We start from the raw sequence: 24,439 nt of genomic DNA on the forward strand, positions 1-24,439 counted from the left end.
CCGATTACTCTCTATCAATACCACTGATAGAAATTGATATAGAAGTTTGATAGATATCCATTAGTGATAGATTTGAAATTTTACTAATATTTTTTTAAATATTTTGATTAATTTTGTTATATCTAAAAGTATACTTTATATTATATATATATATATATATATATATATATATATATATATATATATATATGTCAAAACTTAATGGTCTAAATGGTTATATATAGAAGCAATAAAATTAGGAAATCGAAAAGGGAAGGAAGAGAATGAGACGTGTGTGGCTGAGGTTTGTAGTTTAGGATGGAAAATCTTTGCTAACATGACATGGATAAGGATATATGTTATCCACCACTCTTTTCTTTTGAGAGATTACATCATTTCTTTTCATGTTTTTCAACACTAAAATGACCCAAATTAAACGAGTTTGGAGTTCACACCCTCTTGTTTGATTTGCATTTTGTTGATGCCCAAGTTTGGCCAAGAAAAAACAATTGATCACACATTGAGTAAATTTGTATTTCGAGGGAGAGAGCTTGCATGCAAAGCAAATAGAAAATCTTCTAATATATGCACTCTGATGTCTAAATCTGAAACCGTAGTCAGTTAAAAATAGTAAAAGAATTGGAGCCTCAAGACAAGAGAAGACCAAAAGCATAAGCAAGGTCTAGTTGCATGTGGATCCACACTAAGTCGAGGTTCTGACTGGTCCGACATCCTTGTCAGGGGCTCTTCTAGCTAGGGTTTCATCCCTTTTAGACCTTGCTTATGCTTTTGGTCTTTTGGCCTTCATAAGGGGCTCAACCTCGATTGGGATTGAAGTCGATGAAGTCGTACTTTTTCTTGGGCCTACTCGTTCATGCTTCTCTTACTCTTATTTGACTGTCTTACCTTGATTCCAAAATCCACTCATAACAAACTCTATCACTAAAAAAAAAAATCATTTATTTAAGGCTCCGTTTGGTAACTATTTCATGTTTTATTTTTAATTTTTTTAAATAAAGTATATTTTCTCTCCGCTTCTTATAATTATTTGTATTTTTCTTAGGTACAAGAAATAGACTCTTAGTCAAATTCCAAAAATTAAAGAAATTAAAAAAAAGTTTTCAAATTTTGGTAAATTTATAAAACGTTAATAAAAAGTATAGTTAACCGAAATCAAGAAATTCGAGGATGAAATAAATGTGTATAAGCTTAATTTTTAAAAATAAAAAACCAATTAAAATCCAAATACCGATTAAACGGACTAAAAAGGTTTAAAGTTTAAAATGATGTAATTATTAGAGTAGTTAAGTTTTACTTAATTGATACCAACTCTACTTGTATTTTCTCAAAGCTTTTTCTTGATGGTTGAATATTAATTAAAAGACAAGAGATTATGATATATTTGAAAGTGATTAGGAAATAGTTAAACCATCCTTGAAAAGCAATTTAAATATGTCTTTAAGCATTAAAAAATAATGTTTATATGGTATGAAATTAGTACCTATATCATTAAACTCAAATATGAAAATAATATCGAGTGACGGTAAACTTAATTCGGAACGATTTTGAACATAATGATATATGATTTTTTCAACAATTTTAAAATTATTCTCAAACATGGATTAGATTTTATAGAAAGTAGAAGGTGGAGAACAGATTTTAAATTTATGAAAACTAATTGTACTTTAAACTTTATTGAAAATCTTAAACTCCAATTAAGTTTAATTAATCAATTATTATAATTATATACATTGGAAAGTTTGAAACATAAATATGTTGAATTAAAACAAGCAAGTTATAATTCAGTTTGATCTTTTGTCAAATATTAATGTTGGTTTTGTAAATCCGATCAAAGTTCTACATTGGTTAGATAAGGAGATGATTTTGGTTATATAAGTGAGGACAACCATCTTTATTGATACGAGACCTTTTAAGATAAAATACTGATATCAACAAATATTTTTGTTGTAAGTCTCAAAATGTAGTACAATTTATTTAGATTAATAATTAAGTTGTCATTACTCTAAAATTAAGGTATGGATGCACTATAATTATTCTTGTATTTGTATTGAAATAAATTAATGTGATTGTTTATGCTTATGTTTTATAAACATTTTGAATAAACGTCGAAAATATCTATTGATATTTAATACCGATATTGAATCATATAGATATATATATATATATATATATATATATATATGATGTTTTAGTCTTGACTTTTTGTTATGTAATTTCATGTAAAACGGAATTATTATAATTTAATAATATAAAGTGTGAGACAAGTAATGTAATTAATTATTGGTAATTGACAATTAATCATCTGCAATCCATATTGAAAGAAAATTTATGAGTTTGTTGCATTTTGACTTTAATTAATGTCTACATCAAAAAGAAATTCTATGAAAGAGTATTTAATATAATTTTAGTTCATATTGTTATTAATTTCATTTGAAATTGACCTTTCCTTTTTTTTTTCATTCTTCTTTTTTTTTTTTTTTTTACATTTTTAAATATAGCATATAAACCAAAATAATATTTAAAAATTTTATCAAAATCTCATATTTTATCAAATAATGAACTTCTAGCCACATTGATAGAAGCTGATAAAAACAATCTGTGTCTGTCATCGATAGAATTTAAAGTTTTACTACTTTTAATTTCGACAATTTTGACATTTACAATGATTTCTCGTTTTTTTTTTTTTTTTTCTATTTAGACCGTAGCTTTTATTTATAATATTACATTGACAATTAGAAAAAAGCTTTTAACATCTTAAATAACAATACTACTATACATGTTTTTAGAAACTTCATGAAAATATAGCAACTAAAACTCAAATTATATAAAGACCTAACTCAACCTTACAAAAAATCATAAAATAAATTCAAATGCATATATATTAAAAAAAACTAATTAATTACTAATTCTTTTGAAATTAATTTAAATTATAAATGGGTGAAAAATCCTTTTTCCTACTAGAACTTTCATCCACGTAGCGACTTAGTCCACAAACTTTGATATGTAACTATTAGTTTTTTACATTAAAATCTACTATAATTTAGTCTTTGAACTTTAGTATATAAAATAGTTTAGTTCCTAAATTTTTTATCGTTAATTATTTCCTATAGTAAAAAATCTCATCAAATTCAATTGTCAAATTTAATAATGTAATGACTATAAAGTCATCGAATCATTTTTCTAAAATAGAAATTGTTTGTTTTTGTTATTGGCTAACTCTAAGATACCAAATCGATATGATTGTACGAAAATCAATTATATTTAAATATTCATCTCTAAAATCAAATATTACACTGAAACATACAGAAAATAAATATATGAAAACAAAAGAATAAATTGGACCGACTTTAATATTTTTAAGCACAAGAACTAAAAGGTGAGAAGATGGAATATCCGACCTTCTAGAAAACGAAGTTCATATCATAAGTAAAGGGGATAGTTTTATATTTAGATGCTTACAACAATGAAATCAGAAGCCAATGACTTAGACCTATTCCAAAATCTCAACAAGGATTATATAGAATATAGAAGTTTGAAAATGGATTTGATTTTAATGACTTAGGTTTTATTTATTATTATCCAATGAACACATAATTTGGACCTTATGAGGTATCTTAAAGCCAAGGCTAATAATTAAATAAAGGGTCAAGGTCGGAATTAATAGGATTAATAACCCTAATGTGTATTAAAATTAAAATTAAAGAGATTAATTAGATTAATGTAACCAAAATCACAATTCTAATCCACTTAACTTTACCCTCATTTGATAACCACTATTTCCCTTTTAAACTTTGGCTATAACTACAACATATAGTTGATATAATAATAATTAACATATTCCTACTAACTCATGCATAGAAAATAAAATTTAAAAAAAAAAAATTATTCGATTTTATGACTCATGTCTTGTAAGCTAAATAGGTTGTATTTGTAAAATATAAAAACAAAAATATGGTGTGGGCAATTAACCACTCCCCTAAAAATTGTTTTGCTTTTTATATAGGATTAGTGTGACCAAAATATTTCTAATTTTTTTCTTTTATTTTTAGAGATAAAATTCCTCTAATATTATTTTATAAATGTTTCAAAATTACATTTCAAATAAAAGTATACAATGTTAGATTTAAAATGATACTACCCAATCCAAAAATACTTATGACCCGTGTAACAAAAAAAAAAAGTTGATCAAGCTAGTAAAATATTTTCATAATTTTTAGATTTATCTTGAATATTGCGGACGATTTGTCACTTCTCTTTCTCCTTCTTCTTTCTTTTTTTACTTTTTCTCTTTCAGATTTTTTTTATCATCCTCTTCCGAATCATTTTTTTTCTTCTATTTTTAATCAATTTATTCTTATGTTTAAATCTCTTATTTCTTCTTCGTCCTTTTTGGTAAGATTCTTTGAACTATTCATGATTGTTTCAATATTCTTCTTCATCTTCCTCATATTCGAGAATATCAAGAACATTTAAATATTATTTTAAATAATCAACACGATCGTTTACCATGGTTAACACGATTACTTAAATTTGAAGCCTTTTTTTTTCCTATCATTTAAAACGAAATACACGATCGTATTTGACATGATCTAAATGATTGCTTCCCATAGTCAATACGATCGTTTAATATGGTTATATCGTTTTCAACGCGATCGTTAGATTTGAAATTTTTAACTATCATTTACATTGGACTACATAATCGCTTATCATAATCAACATAATTATATCGTTTTCAATTATAAACACGATCGTTTTTCATGGTCAATATAATCGTTTAAATTTGAAACTTTTTTTTTTCAGAGTTAAAAAAAGAACTACAGATTGTGTATCACGACCTAAACGATCTAGATTATTTATTTAGACAGTAGTACACGATTGTTTAGAAGAATATTATTCGCGCGTGTATGTGGTCAATTAATCAAGTATTGACTGAAGTATTTTTTATATTTGCTTTTTCCGTTTTCGAAATTGTTCTATATAGTATAAATATTTTACTAGTTTGTTATATTTTTTTTTAAATAACCATCTTAAAAAAAATATTCTTACAAATTTAGTAAAATAAGTTTTAAAAATTAGGGTCGGAGTTTAGATTTAAAATTAAATATACACTAAATTAGGTTTTCAAATGACTCATATATAGACTTGGACTAAATTTATAATTGATTAAAATGTTAATTTTGAACCAACTTTAAAGTAGAAAATTAAGCAAAATAATATTTTAACCAAAAAAACAACCTTCTTGAAATTAGAACTTAAAAGATATAAAAAGACAAAAAAGCAGGCCAAAAAGGCAAATTTTGAAATTCCCCAAGTGGACTCAAAAGTAATTACACTTTCTTTTTAAAATCCTCCAAATTTCTTCTTCTTCCCAAATCTCCCCTTCTTCACACCATTAATTTTCAGAAAATCCTCAAAAATCAATCATGAGAAGAAGAACAAAAGGCTTCAAATTGAAAATCAAGCTTCTCAAGATCTTCAAATGGAGAACCCATTTCTTCAATCTTCATACTTATTCCAATCCCTTCTCCAAGCTTTTTTCTCTTGCAACCGCGCCGTTTTCTCGCCGGGTCGGGTACGCCCGCCTAAACCGGGTGCGGTCTACGCCGGCAGTGGCGACGCCAAAAGGGTATTTGGCTGTCCACGTCGGCGGACCGGAGGATGAGACGGAGAGACATCTTGTGCCGGTGATTTACTTCAATCATCCCATGTTCCGGAAATTGCTGCAGGCGGCGGAGGTGATTTATGGGTTTGATTATCCCGGTCGGATCGTTATTCCGGTTGATGTTTCGGAGTTTGAGGAGGTTAAAAATGGTATTGCGGCCGCGGAGAACGGCCGCTACTGTCGGCGTAGCGGTGGATACCGACGCCGGCGTTGTGGAAAGTAGAATATGTTAATAGTTTGAGAAGAGGTGATCGAGCATGGATCGTAGTCGATTTTTCGATCAAACAAAGTTCAGTAAATCTTCGAACCAAGTCCGACCGGATCATGGAGTACAAATTGTTTGAGAACAAAACTTAGATGATCGCGGAGAGAGAAGTTTTGTACAAATGATCAAATTTTACGACGAAACAACATCTAACTTCTGATTTTAAACCTAAAGTAAGTTATGAATATCGTCAGTAGTAAATATCTATCTGTATTGGACAAAATCAATGACATTCTTTTTAAATAAAAGTGTTGGAGATTATCGATTTCAAATACTTCGATTTACCGTGAATATCAACATGTCGACAAATATGCTGTTCTTATTTCTTCTTCTCTTGCTCCCTCGTACACTCTCTTTGCTTTCTTACTCATGATTCAACGGTTAGAAAAATTCATTCACAAATGGTTCCTGATGCCAACAAAAGATTATTCAAAAAGATTTTGTGTCAAACAATGTTTTGGACGTAATATTGGAATCATGCAAATAAGATTTTCTCCTCTTTTTTTTTTTTTTTCCACTTATCTGGTCTACATAATATAAAAGTTTCAAGAAGAGTAAAAAGAAATTGCAATGCTCTAATTAGAAAGTTAGATGAATTGAAAAGGTTGAAATGCAGAAATTTCTGTTTGGTAATTAATTTTGGAATGAAAATGGGGAGGAAATAATTAAATTGGATTATGTTAGGTTGGATGTTGGTTGCCTTAGCTAAATATCTAAAAAATAATTATAAATAATAAATAATTGTTTTCCTTATTATTTTTTAGTGCAAAAGAATGGTTAGGCTAAGACATATGTGAAAATATCCATTTAGAGCCAAACTTTGAACTAAGAACCTCTCACCACTAGTAAAGATCAATGGTGCCATTCTCCCAAGAAACTTGTCATTTATTAACTTTCCATTTGAAACTTGTCAAGATACGAGACATAGCTATTCATCCAAGTACAAGAATAATTTGAAGAAAACGCAAATTTAGCCAATTTGTTGGCAACACCATTACATCTCCTAGGGGCATAGTGAAGATCAACAAGATAAAAACCCATCGCACACCAACGCTTGAGCCACCACAACAGAACCACGATTGTCCTGGCTCACTGCCCCTAAACCCATAGAAGAAGACAGCACTGTCAATATTTTAATCGGACCACACCAAAGTCGAGGGAACACCAGGAAGACAATAGACCCCTGTGACTCCTCAGGTTGTCCAACATCGGCGCATTAGAAATCCTTCCAGCTTTCAGCCATGTTCGATAAAGCATTCGGATTTGTACTCCATGGTCGTCAAAGCCTCGCCAAAATGAATCTTATTTCTATCCTCCCACGAAGCCCAAAAGGTAATTCCAAATTTCACAAACTGCAGATCATCCAAACAATCAGCCAAACTGACTAGCAAATTGCAAATTGGAAGGGATAAATTGACTTTCTCGGCCAGATCAGGTAATACAAGATCCCAAACAATTGAAGCTCTTTTTACATTGGAAAAGTATGATTTCGATTCCAAATCTTTTACCACAGCACAAACACTATTCAAAACCAAAAGAGATTATACCAATGCACTATTGAAAAGTCTAAAACTTAGGACAAAAAAGATTCCAGAGCAACAAGAAAGTCAACCACATTGTCCTTTCTCCCAACTTCTTCCACCACAAAATACTCCGGCTTAGGGAGGTTTGTACGCTCTCTAAAACTAGAGAACAGATTGCAACAAATACGTTCATGTCCAATGATGAAAGTGCTAGAACCTAATAACTTAATCAAGCATATAAACAAGACAGATCTTTCCAAATCATGATGGTAGTAATAAATTATCGATTGAAAGTACTAATGTCATGTTTTATTAAAATCTACAACTCAATTTGATGAGATCAAAATTTTAAGATTAGTACTTACTCTCGAGGAAAATACAGGATAAACAATAAAATCTTCCCTAGAGTAAAGAAAAATATTGTTAGTATTTTCCCCTCCAAGAAGACCACTTCAATCTCATTTGAAACCACAAAGGAGAAACACCCAAAACTCCACGTTGTAATCTTGGGTCAAAAACATCAAACTGTACTTTCCTTAAAGAATCCAAAAGAACCTGAGCTGGCACGGCCTGCAGAAGCACAGGCAGAGCCTCCCTCGGCACCGTCCCAGCCAAGTCTCGAGCTTTTTGCAAATGAGCATTCGCTACTGAAGCCATCTCAAAAACTGCATCACATAGGCTCTCTCTTGAATCCAAGCGTATCTCAAAATGCACTCCCTGCTTTGCCAACAAACCGTGATTTTCGGCCACTTTAACAGGAATGTAAGAAAAATGGCGATTTCGAGTAGCATGATATGGTAATGACTTCAGCAACAAGAGCAGGCCGCTGGCCTTACCAATATGAGATGCGGCATGATCGGCTGTTGTCGACCTAATGCCACCAGCTTGAAGGGTCATGTAGAGTAGTGTTGATGCAGTATCTTCGGCATATTTCTCTAGTTCATCAATGGTTGTTGGAATGTCGGTGTCCTCCCTTCTGGCATCATTAATCCGAGCCTCAACCGACCTTTTCAGCCATAGTTTGCTAATTTTGTTCTCCGATATCACAGATGAAAGGGCTTGCGCTATTGGATGTTCAATCTTTTTACTAGCATATATTTTGTCAATAGCTTCCTGCCACCACACAAGTCGCATAAGACCTATCCTGGGATCAGTAGCAACATCCATGGCTCTCGATGTTTCAACATTAAATGCTCGAAGTGCAAATGCAGCCTTTCTCATAGCAGGGGGAAGTTCGAGGAGGCAGAGGTAGTGATGGTAGTCATAGCTTCGCACTTGCTGTACACAGTGCGAAAACGCAGCACGTAAGGAACTGGATGCGAAAGTTCCATTCATCACATTCCAAATGTCATTCCACCTGCAAATGAAAATTCATAATATTATCATACCACATACCATCTGCAACCGATAGAATCTTTGTATATGTTTACACAAATTACAAAAAGAAAGCTACAGAGTTAAAAGGAGAATTTGAGAGCATCTTGTCTCTCCCATTCCACAAACCTCACGCTAGCTAAAGCTAACACAATCCACCTTGCCTTATCGACCATGTGGTAAATGAATGATCTCTTCTTCAAGCCAAAAGCAAAGTCAAAGAATACAAGAGAATCCAAAAAAAATAAATAACAATGCAGAAGGTCGACATGCACAAATCGTAAATAAGCGCACAAAAGAAAGTCCCGCTAAAGGAAGCAATTCCAATCGAGTAACAAAAGACCTAACATATAATTACAAAAAGACTGTCACTAACCCCCAAAGGCAAAAATGGAACCTAGTAAAGGAAAAAACATCTCAAGGTTCCCTATCCAAGCCCCACAATATAGATCTGAAAGGTGGCATTTGTTCTATTGGTTTAGCCTCGGAATATATAGCATGCGGTTCAAAAGACTATGTTTTGATAAGGCCTAAGTCGTAGGAGAAAACCATGCATTATAGATAAGAATAGATTTTGAGAAGATAATGTAATGCACCTTACAACCCTATGCATTATAATTTAACATTCACATAATCCAAACTTACATAATAAGCATCTCATGATAACCTGATGCTAATGAAATATGAATATAACCAAAAGTGTAGAAATGTAACGAACTGTTATATCTAACAGAGAAGGAGAAGACAAACAAATTCTTCATTCTCATTTCCTGCCCATGCTATTTACATAAACCATTTCAACATTTTCAGCAATGCTTAAGTGACTAGTTTGAGTTCCAAAAATTCGCAATGAAGTTCTATGAATTCAAGCAATGTCAAAAAGTAAAACGAAAATCAAAACAATGCACTTCGTTTTTTTACGATAAAAGCATGAGAATAATGAAAAACAAAAGGGTGAACAAAAGTCCACCACAAAGGCAAGTCAACTACAAGAAAGGCTTCCAACTTAGCAATATATTCCCAAGGGAATCATTACAAAAAAACCTTTGAGACTGAAGCCCAAAGATAAACATGGAATCTCACCAAGGACCAAATCTTAGAAGGGTGCTTTTGTAAACCTCTAAAAACTCTCTTGTTCCTTTCACCTCAAGTATCCCAGACCACATCGCACATCCCTCCAAGCCATAAAAACCGGCCTTTCCCTCTAAAAGGTGGATGCAAAGAGAGCTCCTCCATCATCGCACAGATTGTTCTCTGACCATCAATCTAAAGACCAAACTCCTGAAGAAGACTAAACCAAACAGACCTTGCGCTTTCAAAGCATGTGATCTAGGTCTTCCTCCGTCTTCAGGCAAAGAATCCAACAGGACAACCCAGTAATCATAACCTTCTTTACAAGCCTATCCAAGGTATTCTGGTATGAACGACCATGGTACTCGTATTTTTTGAATGAATGAATTGATCTCCAACTAAGGGAGATGCCTTTGTTTATATAGTTAGTAGTTACAAGGGTAGTTTTAGATAACAACACTAAAACTATCTTAACAAGAAAGAACTACTTTTAACAGAAAAGTAGTTGTAGAAGTAGTTATTTAGTATTACATCATATTCACGTGGCCTAACAAAACCTGCCAAATAAAGACCTTAATTTCCTCTCGAATCTTTATCCTCCAAACCTCACTAAAAACAGATGTACTATCAAGGGAGGGGTCTAACAACCTGAACAAAGATTTGCAAACAAAGCCTTCCAAAGGATTGGGCTTCCAGACAGGAACATCCCTCCCCCCCTCCCTAAAGTCACACTCACCAAGGAAAGAAAGAAGAGAAGCCATTTCTGTCGTCTCCCTATTAGATAAGTTACAAGGGAACTCGAAAGAAAAAGACACTAAACTTCCTGCTCAAACCAAAAAGTCTGATATCCAATGGTTTTTAAGAGAGGATAACGAATAAAGATGAGGATAGACCGAACAAAGAGGGCTAACCCCAACCCATTGATCTTCCCAAAAGAACGTTTTCTTATCATCTGCCACCCAGCACCTAACCCAAGTAGAGAAAGAAGGAATCTCAAGTATGATATCCTTCCGACAAAGGGACCTGAGCCATGTTTAATCACAATGATCCTATGCCACAAAGAATCAAACTCAAGGGTAAAACCAATGCCACCAAGCCACAAAGCTTTGTTTCACAACCTTAAGTTACCAATTTCCAGCCCTCCTTGATTCACAGGGAACTCAACAACTTGCCAGCTAACCAAACGAGATCCCCTCCCCCAATCCATTCCTTTCCAAAGAAAATCTCTCATAAGCTTCTTGATGATTTTGCAAACAGAGTTAGGGGTTTTGAATAAGGAGAAGTAGTAAACAGGAATCCCACTAAGCACAGATCTAATCAAAGTTAATCTGCCACCCTTAGAAAAGGAACCTTTCTTCCAAGGGGCTAACCTTTTACAAATCTTCTCACAAACAAGATCCCATAAGGACACAGCCCTCTGATTCCCCCCCAAAGGGAGACCCAGATAATTGGTTTGAAGGGAACTGACATCACACCCAACCACAGATGCCCATTTATCAAGCTTACCCTGAAAATTGATACCCAAGACCTACATTTACTCCTATTGATTTTTAGCCCTGACATCGTCTCAAACAAAACCCACCAAGACCTTACATTTACTCCCAAGATCTTACATCTACGCACTTCGTAGACCAAGCTGAAGATCAAACAACAAAATCTAAAATCTATGCATCAGAAAGATTGTTTCATTCAGTACTTAAAGCAAAAAAAATAGATTCTACCAACACACCATCTTTCCGAGTTACAGCCATCACCCACAATTTAAATTACAAAATAAAAAGTCTAAATAGAAGATGCCGTAAATTTTGAAATGATCCATACAAGACCTCCCTAGAAATCCACGAAGACAGGGTGGAATAAAAACAAATACTTGAAACAACAGTTGCTCGAAAACTTACTCAGATTGGGAAATCGAAGAACCCCTTTAATGTCAAAACAAGCTTACAACTTATTTGTTTAGACAAGGACAGAGATAGCACATGAAGACCATAGGCGTACAAAACCGACGAAGAACTCGAAACTAACGATTGCAGAGAAACCCAACAAGAATCTCAAACAAAAGAACCATGAGATTGCATTTTCAGAAACTAAAAACACAGATTACAAAACAAAAAAATAAATATTATACAGAAAATTAACCCCAAGAGAAAAATTTCCGAGAAAGCAAACAAAAATCTCAAGCACTAAAGTAAAATAAAAAACGAAGATCAGAACTTAGAAAAAAGGAAAAACCCCCCATTACCTCACAGATCAGGAAAAAACCAAACTTCATTTTTCATCTCACAAACGACACCCACACTTGAAGAACAGACAGAGAGATGGCAATGGTGAAGAGAGCGCAAGAGATGGATGGCTCTTGAGCGAACAGAAATGGAGAGACCGGCTGAGAGACGAAAGAGTGAGAAATTGAGATCAGTGATGAAGAAAACTTGAGAGAAATCAAGAGACGATAGAGTGCAATGAAAAGCTTCAATGGAGATGTGAAGAATAAAACCCGCGTAGAGTTCAATCAAACCGATCTTTTTGGATTGTTTTAAAAACCAAACCAAACCAAACCAAACCCCAACCCAAGTAAAAAAATAAATAAATAAAGATAAGTTGCAAAAACTTTTCCAAAATTAAACAAAACTTCAATTTTTATTTTGAAAATCTATATCGTACTTTAAAGTGGTTTTTTGCAAATTTAATAAATCCAGCTCGATTTGTAAAATTTATAAAATTGACTATTAGACTTTGTTAGGTTATTTAAACCCCTTATCGTGTCATTATATGACACTACACAATCAAATTTGGAAACCTCAATAGCTTCTATATGAACTTAATTTTGAAACCTTGATTAATGCAAGCTTAAAATACACCCTCCAATTTTATGTGTAGTATATGTTTGTAACGTTAAATTTAAACATTACATATTTAAAAATTTTAAATTATCAATTTAGTGGTTTTATCATTTACATCAATTATCTTATTTTTTAAAAAAATATTTATTTCAATCAAAATCAAATTTAAACATCAACGAGAACAAAATAAAATCCCAATTACAATCGATTTTCATGAATGAAATATAAACTAAATTTAAATAGCAACAAACCTATTCTAAAATTATGAAGTAAAATCTTTAATTTATTCCTTTTACAATGTTTTAATATCTACTAAAATGGAAAATAATAGAAATGACTAAAACAAAATTTTAAAAACGAAAGTAATAATATTTTGAAATAAATATCAGATTTAAATCAAATTTAGGAACTAAAATTACACAATTTCAAAAGTAAAGGCTAAATAGAAATAATACCAAGGACTTAAAATTTAAAAAATGTCTTTTGAAAAATTACTAAAAATGATTACCTATAATATATCTAATAAATGATGGTTTCTTTATTAGTTTTTAAATCTAAACGATTTTTTTTTTAATTTATTTATTTTTACATACCATCTTAAACGATTTTTTAAAAATTATTTATATTCGAAAAAACTTGCAGAATAGAGAAAAAGAGATGGAAAGAGAAAAAAAAAAAGGCAATAAAAAGAAGAGAGAAAACTGATAAAAGAAAAAAGAACAAATATTATATTTATAAAAATTAATCATTTAAAAATATATTTTCGAAAGAAATTAAAAAAAAAAAAAAAGTTAAAGAATGGACTGTTGTTGACTAATATTGGTTAATTCCAATAAAAGATAAAAGTAGCCGAGTTACCAAACACCCCCAAATTCCAACTCCAATAGAACATTCGAGAACTCCTTCAAAAATCCCAAAGCTTCCTTTTTTTTTTATTACGACGAGAACTCTCTCGTTTCTTCTTCTTCTTCCTTTATTGTCTCTCAATTTTCTTCATTATATACTTTTTCATCTTCCCCAATCTCTCCAATTTATCCCCCGGATTCCCTCCGATTTCTTCTCATTCCCCTTCCTACACCCCCGCACGTTCCATGGCCGACGAAGCCAAAGCCAAAGGTAATGCGGCCTTCTCCGCCGGTGACTTCTCCACCGCCATCCGTCATTTTTCCGATGCCATCCAACTTGCTCCTTCCAATCACGTTCTCTATTCAAATCGATCTGCGGCTTATGCTTCTCTCCATCAATATTCCGAGGCTTTGGTTGATGCTCAGAAGACCGTAGAGTTGAAGCCGGATTGGCCTAAGGGTTACAGTCGTCTTGGTGCTGCTCATATTGGTCTTGGTGAACATGAGGCGGCTGTATCTGCTTATAAGAAAGGGCTTGAGATTGATCCTAGTAATGAAGCTTTGAAATCTGGATTGGCTGATGCTCAGTCTGCGGCTTCCAGGTCGCGTTCGGTGCCACCACCGAATCCGTTTGGGAATGTTTTTTCTGGACCTGAGATGTGGGCTAAACTGACTGCTGATCCGACCACTAGGGCGTTTTTGCAACAGCCGGATTTTTTGAATATAATGCAGGAGATTCAGAAAAACCCTAACAGTATTAATATGTATTTGAAGGATCAGAGAGTGATGGCGGCGTTAGGGGTTTTGTTGAACTTGAAGTTGCATAATCCGGCTGAGGGGGAAACCGATGTTCCTGAGACCTCCTCTCCTTCTGCGGAACGGAAAAGAGCTGCTGAGGCTGAGCCAGTGAAGGAGCCGGAACCAGAGCCAGAGCCAGAACCTATGGAAGTGGCGGAGGAGGAGAAGGAGGCTAAGGAGAGGAAGCTGCAGGCACAGAAAGAGAAGGAGGCAGGCAATGCGGCGTACAAGAAGAAGGATTTCGAGAAGGCAATAAGTCATTACACGAAGGCGTTGGAGTTGGACGATGAGGACATTTCTTTCCTAACTAATCGAGCTGCTGTCTATTTGGAGATGGGAAAGGTAATGGGTTTTACACATATTTGCTAAATGTTGGTAACTTTCTTGATTGTTATCCGTTTCTATATTATGTTAGGCATGTTATACTAATATTTGTCTATCGATTGTCTGTTTCTGAATTATGGGACTTGAACTTTTAGCCTGAGGAGAAATTTGATTGCAAATTGTTTTGGAGATGGGTCTTTGAGAAAAATTATTTAACAAGAAGTCGTTGTCATCTTTTGTTCTATGTCAAATGAGCTTCCCACCTCATTGTTGTTTTTGCCCCCATTAAAGCATTTTTAAATTTTGAGGTCTTAAGTTATGCTTGTTCTTTCTGTGCAGTACGAGGATTGTATCAAGGATTGTGATAAGGCTGTTGAGAGGGGAAGGGAACTCAGGTCAGACTTTAAGATGATTGCAAGGGCTTTGACCAGGAAAGGAACTGCATATGTGAAATTGGCAAAATCTTCAAAGGATTATGATATTGCTATTGAAACTTTCCAGAAGGCTCTTACTGAGCATAGAAATCCTGACACCCTGAAGAAACTTAATGATGCTGAGAAAGCAAAGAAGGACTTGGAGCAACAGGAGTATTTTGATCCTAAACTAGCTGAGGAGGAACGGGAAAAAGGTATGCTCTTTCCCTCCATCTCTTGTTTTTTTTTTTTTAATGTTCTTTTAATTTTCGTAATAGAACTGAATGGATTGACTTCGTTGAAGATCTTGAGTATTAGTATTAGATACTACTTGATCAGAGCGATCGGGCTGACTGCACATTGTAGTAAGAGAATGGTATTTGAAGAAAAATTAACTTCATTGCTCCAGGGTCTGCTGTATTTGGCTTTGATTACATTTTCCAATTAACTTCCTTCATGATTTTTTGAGCATTGGCTATATTTGGTGTCTCAATTTCCAGTCACTGTTATGCACATTGGACTCCTTATGCTTACTGATTTGTTTACAGGTAATGAGTATTTTAAGCAACAACAATATCCTGAGGCCGTGAAACATTACACAGAATCCTTAAGAAGAAACCCCAAGGACGTAAAGGTCAGTGCATTAACTATGTCTTTGAACTTTGAAGAAGTTAACTGAATTGTGGCAAGTTATGTACTGATGCGTAATTTCCTTGCAGGCATACAGCAACCGTGCAGCTTGCTATACTAAGTTGGGGGCATTGCCCGAAGGATTGAAGGATGCAGAGAAGTGCATTGAGCTCGATCCTACGTTTGTGAAGGGTTATACAAGGAAGGGTGCAATTCAATTTTTCATGAAAGAATACGAAAAGGCTATGGAAACTTACCAGGAGGGATTGAAACATGACCCGAAAAACCAAGAATTACTGGATGGTATTCGAAGGTAGGCATCATATATCATCTATTTGGAGGCAGGATTAGGAAAAGAATTCCATTAACCGAGGCTGAAACTTCATTTGCAGATGCGTAGAACAGGTTAACAAGGCAAGCCGTGGGGACTTGACCCCTGAAGAATTGAAGGAAAGACAGGTAAATCATGTTGTCCAATAGCTTGTAGTGAGCCTTTAGTTAGTATTATGCCTTTTGAATTGAACTGACAATAATTTTATCTTTAGGCCAAGGCAATGCAAGACCCAGAAATCCAAAACATTCTCACAGATCCTGTAATGAGACAGGTCTGTTTAGATCTTAGACTCTGTTCTCAACAAATGCATAATTCTCGATCGGTAACAGGAGTTCGATTCATGTGTTTTTGTTTTGCCTTTGTGCAGGTATTGATTGATTTCCAGGAAAATCCAAAGGCGGCTCAAGAACACACCAAAAACCCAATGGTGATGAACAAAATTCAGAAGCTGATTAGCGCAGGAATTGTCCAAATGAGATGAACAAAGCAAAGCAACAACCCCAATTACTATCACCGACGGTTAGAAAGATTTGTTAAAATTTTCAAGTGAAGTTTGTGGAGTGTGTATCGTTTTGAATTATTGACATAGACGGGTCTTTAAGTTGAAATAATCCTCATTTTCTTGCATATTTTTTTTGGTTTTATCAATAGTTTTGATCCTTAGTTTCCTTTTGCTTTCGCTTGCACAGTACAATTGGAATTTCCTTGTTTAAATCATGAATTTAACTATTGGTTGTAGCTCATGTGAAATGGTGTATCATGTTAATTAAAAATTAGGGACTGCAGCCTCCGATTATTCCCTATACACATACTGATGGGCTTTATTATGTGAAGATCTTGAACATTGGTGCTTTAACTTTAGGTTCTAGATTCTAGTATATTGTTTTAATGATGGATTATTTAAATCTCTTGAAAGAAGGGGTTAAAGTTTGAGCTTTGATGTTCTTCATGGATCAATATTCAAAACTTTGCAATATTCTTCGTATGACTCATAGACTCACTTTTTCAAAAGGACTAATCTCTCTTTATTTTTATTTACCTTTCAATGTTTACACAGATAGGGTCTTGGCGCTGGTTGCTGGATTGAATGCGTTGTTTTATTTTATTTTAGGGTTTCTTTCAAAAATGAATCATAAAATTTATTAAATATTATTTTTCTGTCTGCAATATATGTTTTATACTTACCTAATGAACTTTATCAAAGTGACCTTTTTTTTTTAAGAGTTTGGAGGGATTTTTGGCCTAAGTAAGACATGGTTTTAATATCTAACTAAGAGATCACGAGTTAAATTCATGGTAATCAGAACTAGGATATTTAAATATTGTAGGATTAGATGGGTTTTTTGACTTATGAAAATTTTGACTTAGACTTAATTTTTGTAAAATTATGAAGTGTAATTGATCGTAGGAAATTATGTTTAACATTTTTTAAAATTAGTAAAATAAATTAATAGGATTAAATATTTATTAAAAGATTTGAACGATTCGTTGTCGGTCAATCTTAGATTATGCCAACCTTCAATGGGATTAGCAATTGTTGTTGGTCACTTCTAACTATAATATTTGAGCGTTTATTGTCAACCTTCAATCGATTATTTTTTCAATAATTATTATCACTCAGTTGCTTACGATGATCTTTTTATAGCCACAACTTACCAATCTTTTAAATCATTTTTTGGCAAGAGTTGCCAAACAATTTTTGACAAGAGTTTCTTGTTGATGACCAACTTCAAGTGATCGATCTTCATGGCTAACTTTCAACTTTTAGTAATCAATTTGGCATCGTTAACCAAATTTCAATGACCGTTCTTGGTAGCCATCATCGATTGTGTCTGACCATTGTTTCTCGATGACTACATCTAGCCACTATCTTCGACGGTTGTTTTTAGAAGTGCGTCAACAACCAACTTCGAGTGATCATATTTTCTACAGTCCCGTTTGCTCAAAGTCGACTACCATATTTTGTCAATATTTAATCACCATCATCGATCATCGTTTCCAATGATAGCTTTTAACGATTGCCACTAGCTAACTTGTTAATAAAAAGATTTCTAGAAAACAAATGTAAAAGAAAATTAATGAAAAATATATTATAATTAATTGGTTAAATAATTTCAAATGTAAAATATAATTTGGTAATTTTGCAACCAGACTTAGGAATCAAAATCTCTTTCAAAAGTTTGAAATTAAACAAAAAATTGATTGTTAAAAAATTACTTTTATAAAATCAATTACATAGAAATCTCTTGGTATAACTGAAAATCAATTTATGAGAATTTTCAAATGTATGATTCAAAATTTAAGGATGTATTTGGGAGTGATTTTGACATGGTTAAAATCATTTTTGCTATTGATTAAATAATTTTCAAATATAAAATATAGTTCGGTTATCTTAAAAATGACCAAACATAATAATTTTAAATATTTGAAAATCATTTTTAAAAGTTTGGAACTAAACAAAAATTTGATCAAAAATGATTTAAGAAGAAATATTAAGCATCTATGTTGTTTGGTAAAACAATTTATTTTTCAATTTGTTAGAATCATTTTAAAATTTCAACTAATTGGTATGATTTTGTGAAGAAAAAAATATCGAATTGGATACTTTAAAATGCCTAATTATATTATAGTGTTTATAACTGCAATATTTCGTGTTACAGAGTCAACCATTCTTGTGAAACTAAAATATATATAAAATAAATCATATCATACTTTACGATAATAATTACACAAAATGTAAATCTAAAAAAGTATGCAAAATGTTTATTATAAAATACATTCATGAATAAATTGAAATTTAGATATATAATAAAAACTTTATAAAAACTATCAAATAGACAATGAATTGAATAATATATAAAATAAAGCTCAAATAAGTATTTCCAAAATATTTGCTACAAATTCACTCTTACTTCAACAAACTTACAAGTGAAAGAGCAATGCTTGTCAATTGAGCCACATCCACCACCATTGCCTTTATCGATTCCTTTATGTTACCATTCATGGCATCTCCAACCAACCCATCCATACATGTATCGTCGTCGGTTAGAGCAGCGCTAACCCACGTCCGAATATCCTCAGTTTCCAATCGAGTCTTGTTATTATCCTTCAACTCCTCTATAGCCATCTTTAGTTCTTCAACTGAGTCTCCAAATTCTTCAATACAATCACGTATGACATAACCCTCTCGCGGCGTCAAGGCATTCGACGACTTGGCCAGGCTCTCGACCGCCGATGAGGTAGAGCGCGTGTGTGTGAGAGCAACGGTGAGGGCGGCGATGGTCATTAGACGATAGCTACTGTGAATGGCGGCGGCGGAGTCGGAGAGAGAGGAGAGGCAGAGGTCAGGATAGGGTGTGGATTGACAAGTGGTTTTGATGAATTGGGTGTCATTTGTTGGTTGAAAATTTGCAATGTTTGATTGGTTTATTAGGATCATGAGAAGAAGAATGGCTTTGACTGGAAGAGGAAAATATGAGGATTTCATTTCTTGCTTTCTTTCCAAATGGTGAGTTTAGAGAAGGAAATATGAAGGGGAAGTTCTCATTTATTTATTATTGAATTTTATATGTTTAAGATTCTATCATATAAACAAATGCATGTGTTTGTGTTTGGAGTTTGAAGTGTCAGTGAATTTTGATGAATAAAGGTCAAATGATTTGGGTTTTTTTTTTAAGTAGTTGTGATTGTGAATATTCATTTTAAAACTCATTTAGTTTGGGAGATCTAAGACGAAGGGTTTTGCATTAAAAATGACTAAAACAAGCGAACAAACCAAAGCATGGAGTACGGTAGAGGTAGAGAGGAAATTTGTGGTGGAATGTGTAAAACGAGTAGAGATATATCAAAAAGAACATTACACGAGCGAAAACGCTTTCTTGAGTCGACATTACACTATTAATACTTACCTTAAGATTTTAAGATAATTCAATTAAATTTGGTCATTTGATAAAAGTGAATAATTTTGTTTTTACTTGACAACTTTCTTAACCAAAAAGGTCATATTTGACTCGACGTTGTAAAACTTATAAGCAAATTACATAATTGACCTCGTTAATTTCTAATTTTCAACTAACAAATCCATAAATAAAGATCTACGTTTAGTAAATTCTTGACTTGTTATTTTTTTTTTCTTTTCAATTAACCTTAAAGGTGAAAATTTAAAATATAATAAAGTTTCAACTATTTTTTTTTTATATTCATAATAATAATAAAAAAGTTGGAGAGCAAAAATAATTAGAGGCAACACACAGATTGGAAAAGAAGGGATATTATATTATTTTGAATAATGATTTTGGTTGAATCAATTGTGTAAATTTATTAATTTAGCAATAATTATTGTTGATTTAAAAAAGATTATAGAACAGTGTGTAAAATGCAATAAATTAAAGATTGTGATTATGAATTTAGATCTACCTTAATTATTTTATATTTTATGAGTTAATTATTTTGTTTATTCTAACTCAGATGCTGTCTCCTCTCCTTTATATTTTATTCTAACACCTCAAAATGTATATATATGAATCTATGATTGCATTTAAATATTTTAGGACTTGTTATGATAAATTATTAAGTGCTTTATTTTTAGATTTTGAAATTTTAATTTCATATCTGAGAATGGTTTGTATTTTTCAACTCTTTTAGTCAACTTTCAAAAAAAACATATGTACAATTGTAAAATTCACGTCTTATTTAGGTTTTTGTTCGTTTGTTGTTGAAAATTAAACTATAGATAGATTATCGCTACCTCTAAATTTCTTGGTTTATTGTCGTCTACTCTCTTTTTTTCCAAAGTATTTTAAAAAACCAAGTTAAATTTTGAAAACTAAAAGAATAGTTTTTTATTTGTAACTTAAAATTTAACTAAGAATTCAACCGTTGTTATATAGTGCTTAAGAGAGATGTAGACCTTCCTAAGAAAATCAGAGAAAGTAGGTTTAGTTTTCAAAAACAAAAAGCCGCAAACAAATGAAATAATTACCAAATGAGACATACTTTATTAGTTTTCAAGACTTAACATGATATTGATAGAAAGTAGACCGATATAAGTGTATTTACGGTAGCACTGTATATTATAACAATAAGCTATTTTATAACATAGCAACCAAAGTGTTGTCCTTCATTTTAATGTTATTGTTTACTTAAATATTGATATCAGTTCTTATCGAATAATCTAAAGTTAATAATAATTAAAATATTGTATTCAATCAAGGAGACAATAATAATTATAGAAAAAGAAGAATGTAAATATCTTTCCAAAATCTATAGAAAAGAACAATGGAGAGTTTTTTTTTTCTTTTTTTTTTTTGTGGAAATTATATAATGGACTAACAATTAAATTAAACTTTATAACTTTATAAAATATAAAAATAAAAAAATAAAAATAAAGGGAGGACAAAATATAAAGATATAATATAAGTATAGTTGTACTAAACAAAGAAGACTATTTAATTAGGTCTTAAACATTACTAATTTCCAAACTTCTAGAAAAAATTAAACTTTTCAATTGGCTATTAGATTTAATAAAAAAAAGATTGAAATAAAATATATTATTATGACTTCTCTTCTTCTTATTATTTTCTCCATATACACACAAAGGAATGGTCTCTGGTGTCCTTTAATTATTTTGATGTTATTTGGAAACTAGTTTTATATTTTGAGAAAAGTCCCCAAAATATATTTTGTTAGTTATCCCAAAAAAAAAAGTCTTTTTTCCAAAAAGAAAATATTTTTTTAATACAGTAATGATAAACCTGTCGAAAAAATATTTATAAATTATAACAAAAATACGGATTTTTTTAGAAAAATGGTTTAAAATGTTTTTCTTTTAATTGTTACCAACCAAACAAAATCAAAAATTTCAAATCAATCGTAAATTTTTACAAAGTTTCAAAATCAAAATTTTTAATGAAACTTAATAAAATAATATAAATTGTCAAATAAAGAAAAGAAACGACGAAAAGAATATCGTCCTTCGATCATGAGTTTGTAACTAACAAAATCAAAAGTTTGTAACCTTTTTAATGGATCATGGCTTCAAAATTGGTGTGTTTTTGCACTTGATAGTATTATTGAAACATTTGGAAGTTCATGTGTAGTTTTGAAGAATGATGGATTTGTATTGAAACATTTGAACATTTAAGATTATTCTTTTTAAAAAAATTGTTTATTTTTTCATCTAAAATTAATAATAATAATTTTATTTTTAATTTTTTCTTAGAAAAATAAGGAAACATTTGACGCAAGTAATTAGTTATTATATAGTCATAAGTTAGTAGTTTGTATTTAAAGTGAGACTTAGATTATTTCAGTTTAGATTATAATAATATGTTTTTGAGATATAAACTATTTTAATTTGGAAAGAAAATAATAAATATTAGCAAAGAAAAAATAATAAATATAAAATAGTAAAAACTAGAGAATTTATCAAAAATAAAAAAATTGACAAAAAATTTACATTTCAAATAAAGCGTAATAAATATTGCTTTTTAGTGGTTTTTTTCCTATGGGTGTAGATGTTTTTATTTTCTATTTTTGAAAAAAAAAAACCCTAAATTAAACATTATACCAAATACGGGTGTAAACAGGTTGGTTTGGGTTGAGGGATATTTCCAACTCAACCCTTATTTTCAGATTGGTTAGGTTGACAATCCAAATAATCCGAATTATATTCTCAACACAACCTAACCCAACCCTTAAAATATGAGTTGGGTTGGATTGTCTGCTTGTATTATTTTTTTTTTCATTCATAATGTTTGTATGGTTTAAAATTGTTTTACGACATCAATAAATAGTCACGTCCAAAAATACAAACATCCATAAATTCAAAGCTTCAAACATCCATAAAAGTTCAATATTCCAAATATCATCCATGCATATTAAATAAACAACCCCAACCCAACTCGAAAAATCAAAATTTTCAACCCAACCCAATCCATATAATATGGGTTGGGTAGTCTGAATTATCAAGTTATTCAAGTTATTCTTACACCCCTAATACTAAACAGTAAACATCGTGCCAAAATAAGGGTAACAAGAAATAATTATTATAATCTTTGTTCTACATCTTTGAAATAAATTTATTTTTGAATGGAATACAAAATTCACACACACATATATAGTTCTACCCTAATTATTTCAATAATTTTTAAAATGTATTAAATTTAATTTGAAGAATAGTCAAAAGTTTGATCCATAGGAACTCAAGTTCCAATTTGTTTGATTTTGAAATTTCAAAGTTTTTGTTTTGTATAATCACTTCTATACTTTTTTAATTTACTAATTTTTAAATAGATGAGAAATAGTAGAGAATCCAATTTTTTCTTTTTAAAATTGTGTGGTCATGATCCTTTGTCATTAAGATATTTAAGTTGCAATGAGAAATTGACTTTTCATAGGATCTTAAGGTAATAAGACAAGGATATTATCACTCCAACAAATTTTCAAATTTAAAAATCTACCAAAATGTATCTATGTATCTTTACAAGATCGTTAAATTGAAAAAAATAGACCACGATTCAATTAACGTTAGTTTATATAGAAGATTATGTTAGATTGTTGTTGAGTTGAGTTCAATTTAATATAATGATATTTCTTTTTTATTAATAATAAAAATCGAATTGAAATTTGATGTTATTTATTTATTAGCTATTGTCAAGTATCATAATTAGAATTATATAAATTGAGCTATTGATGATTATATTAATGTGATATGTAATCGAAACTAATTACCCATAGTTTTTCTTTTCTTTTTTTTTTTCTCTTTTTTGCACTTTTCTATTTTGACAAATTGTTTAATGTTAAAGATAACTAATAATAATAATAAAATTACTCTCACTAATAAGTATAATATAATAATAATTTTTTTTATAAAGGTCTTTTGAAAAAAAGATAAAAAGTATCAAAATATTTACATTTTATAGAACAATTTTGAACACGATAAAAATGTACTGATACACAATGAAAAATACAAAAAGTCTCCCACGATTAATCGGCATCCAATGCACAAAATATATTTTTTAAATGTTCGTTTAGATTTGACTATTTTTTTTGCTACACGATAGTTTAGGCAAACCTAAACGATTTTTTTTTTAAATTTTTGGTATACAATCATGATCATTTAGATCGTTTAAATTTTTTTCAAGATTATTCAAAGTACATGATCTTTAGATTTGATCTACTTAAATCTAAACAATTTTTTTGAAAAATTCTTTGTTAAAACCAAATAAGGATTCAAAAAAAAAATTGCAGAAGAAAAGAAAAAGTCGATGTTTTTACGTAAATAATAAATATTTTGATATTTTATTATATTTATGAAAATTAACTTTCGTACAATAACAAAATAAACTATTTATATTTTA

General features: G+C 31.2%; 5 protein-coding genes across 7 annotated transcripts; 2 read left to right on the forward strand and 3 right to left on the reverse strand.

Moving 5' to 3' along the window:
- Nucleotides 1-5,380: 5,380 nt before the first annotated feature.
- On the forward strand, nt 5,381-6,201 carry LOC103490920 (auxin-responsive protein SAUR32). The gene has a single exon (XM_008450670.3). The coding sequence runs from the start codon at nt 5,424-5,426 to the stop codon at nt 5,883-5,885; it is 462 nt and encodes a 153-aa protein (XP_008448892.1). The 5' UTR covers nt 5,381-5,423; the 3' UTR covers nt 5,886-6,201.
- A 590-nt stretch (nt 6,202-6,791) lies between these two features.
- On the reverse strand, nt 6,792-12,385 carry LOC103490921 (uncharacterized). Of its 3 annotated transcripts, XR_007821863.1 has the most exons (3): nt 12,138-12,374; nt 7,816-8,807; nt 6,792-7,279 (listed from the first exon to the last, which is right to left on the reverse strand). XR_007821863.1 is itself a non-coding variant. In XM_008450671.3 (2 exons), the coding sequence occupies exon 2, from the start codon at nt 8,783-8,785 to the stop codon at nt 7,874-7,876; it is 912 nt and encodes a 303-aa protein (XP_008448893.1). In that variant the 5' UTR covers nt 8,786-8,807; nt 12,138-12,385; the 3' UTR covers nt 7,704-7,873. The 3 variants fall into 3 exon arrangements, 2 of the variants coding, with proteins under 2 accessions (XP_008448893.1, XP_008448894.1); XM_008450671.3 differs by lacking the exon at nt 6,792-7,279 and having other exon boundaries at nt 7,704-8,807; nt 12,138-12,385; XM_008450672.3 differs by lacking the exons at nt 6,792-7,279; nt 12,138-12,374 and adding an exon at nt 11,794-12,062 and having other exon boundaries at nt 7,704-8,807.
- Nucleotides 9,904-11,646, reverse strand: LOC127149742 (uncharacterized). The gene is made up of 6 exons (XM_051085610.1): nt 11,625-11,646; nt 11,509-11,531; nt 11,014-11,402; nt 10,807-10,918; nt 10,131-10,224; nt 9,904-10,028 (listed from the first exon to the last, which is right to left on the reverse strand). The coding sequence occupies exons 1-6, from the start codon at nt 11,644-11,646 to the stop codon at nt 9,904-9,906; spliced, it is 765 nt and encodes a 254-aa protein (XP_050941567.1).
- A 1,234-nt stretch (nt 12,386-13,619) lies between the features above and the next one.
- On the forward strand, nt 13,620-16,822 carry LOC103490922 (hsp70-Hsp90 organizing protein 3-like). The gene is made up of 7 exons (XM_008450673.3): nt 13,620-14,720; nt 15,042-15,330; nt 15,664-15,749; nt 15,835-16,058; nt 16,138-16,204; nt 16,291-16,350; nt 16,447-16,822. Exons 1-7 carry the CDS (start codon nt 13,827-13,829, stop codon nt 16,558-16,560), a joined length of 1,734 nt encoding a protein of 577 aa, XP_008448895.2. The 5' UTR covers nt 13,620-13,826; the 3' UTR covers nt 16,561-16,822.
- A 2,165-nt stretch (nt 16,823-18,987) lies between these two features.
- On the reverse strand, nt 18,988-19,566 carry LOC103490923 (21 kDa protein-like). Its single transcript, XM_008450675.3, has one exon. The coding sequence runs from the start codon at nt 19,564-19,566 to the stop codon at nt 18,988-18,990; it is 579 nt and encodes a 192-aa protein (XP_008448897.2).
- Between the last annotated feature and the right edge of the window lie 4,873 nt (nt 19,567-24,439).

Source organism: Cucumis melo, chromosome 6 (genome assembly GCF_025177605.1).
Source record: "Cucumis melo cultivar AY chromosome 6, USDA_Cmelo_AY_1.0, whole genome shotgun sequence".
Classification (NCBI taxonomy): domain Eukaryota; kingdom Viridiplantae; phylum Streptophyta; class Magnoliopsida; order Cucurbitales; family Cucurbitaceae; genus Cucumis; species Cucumis melo.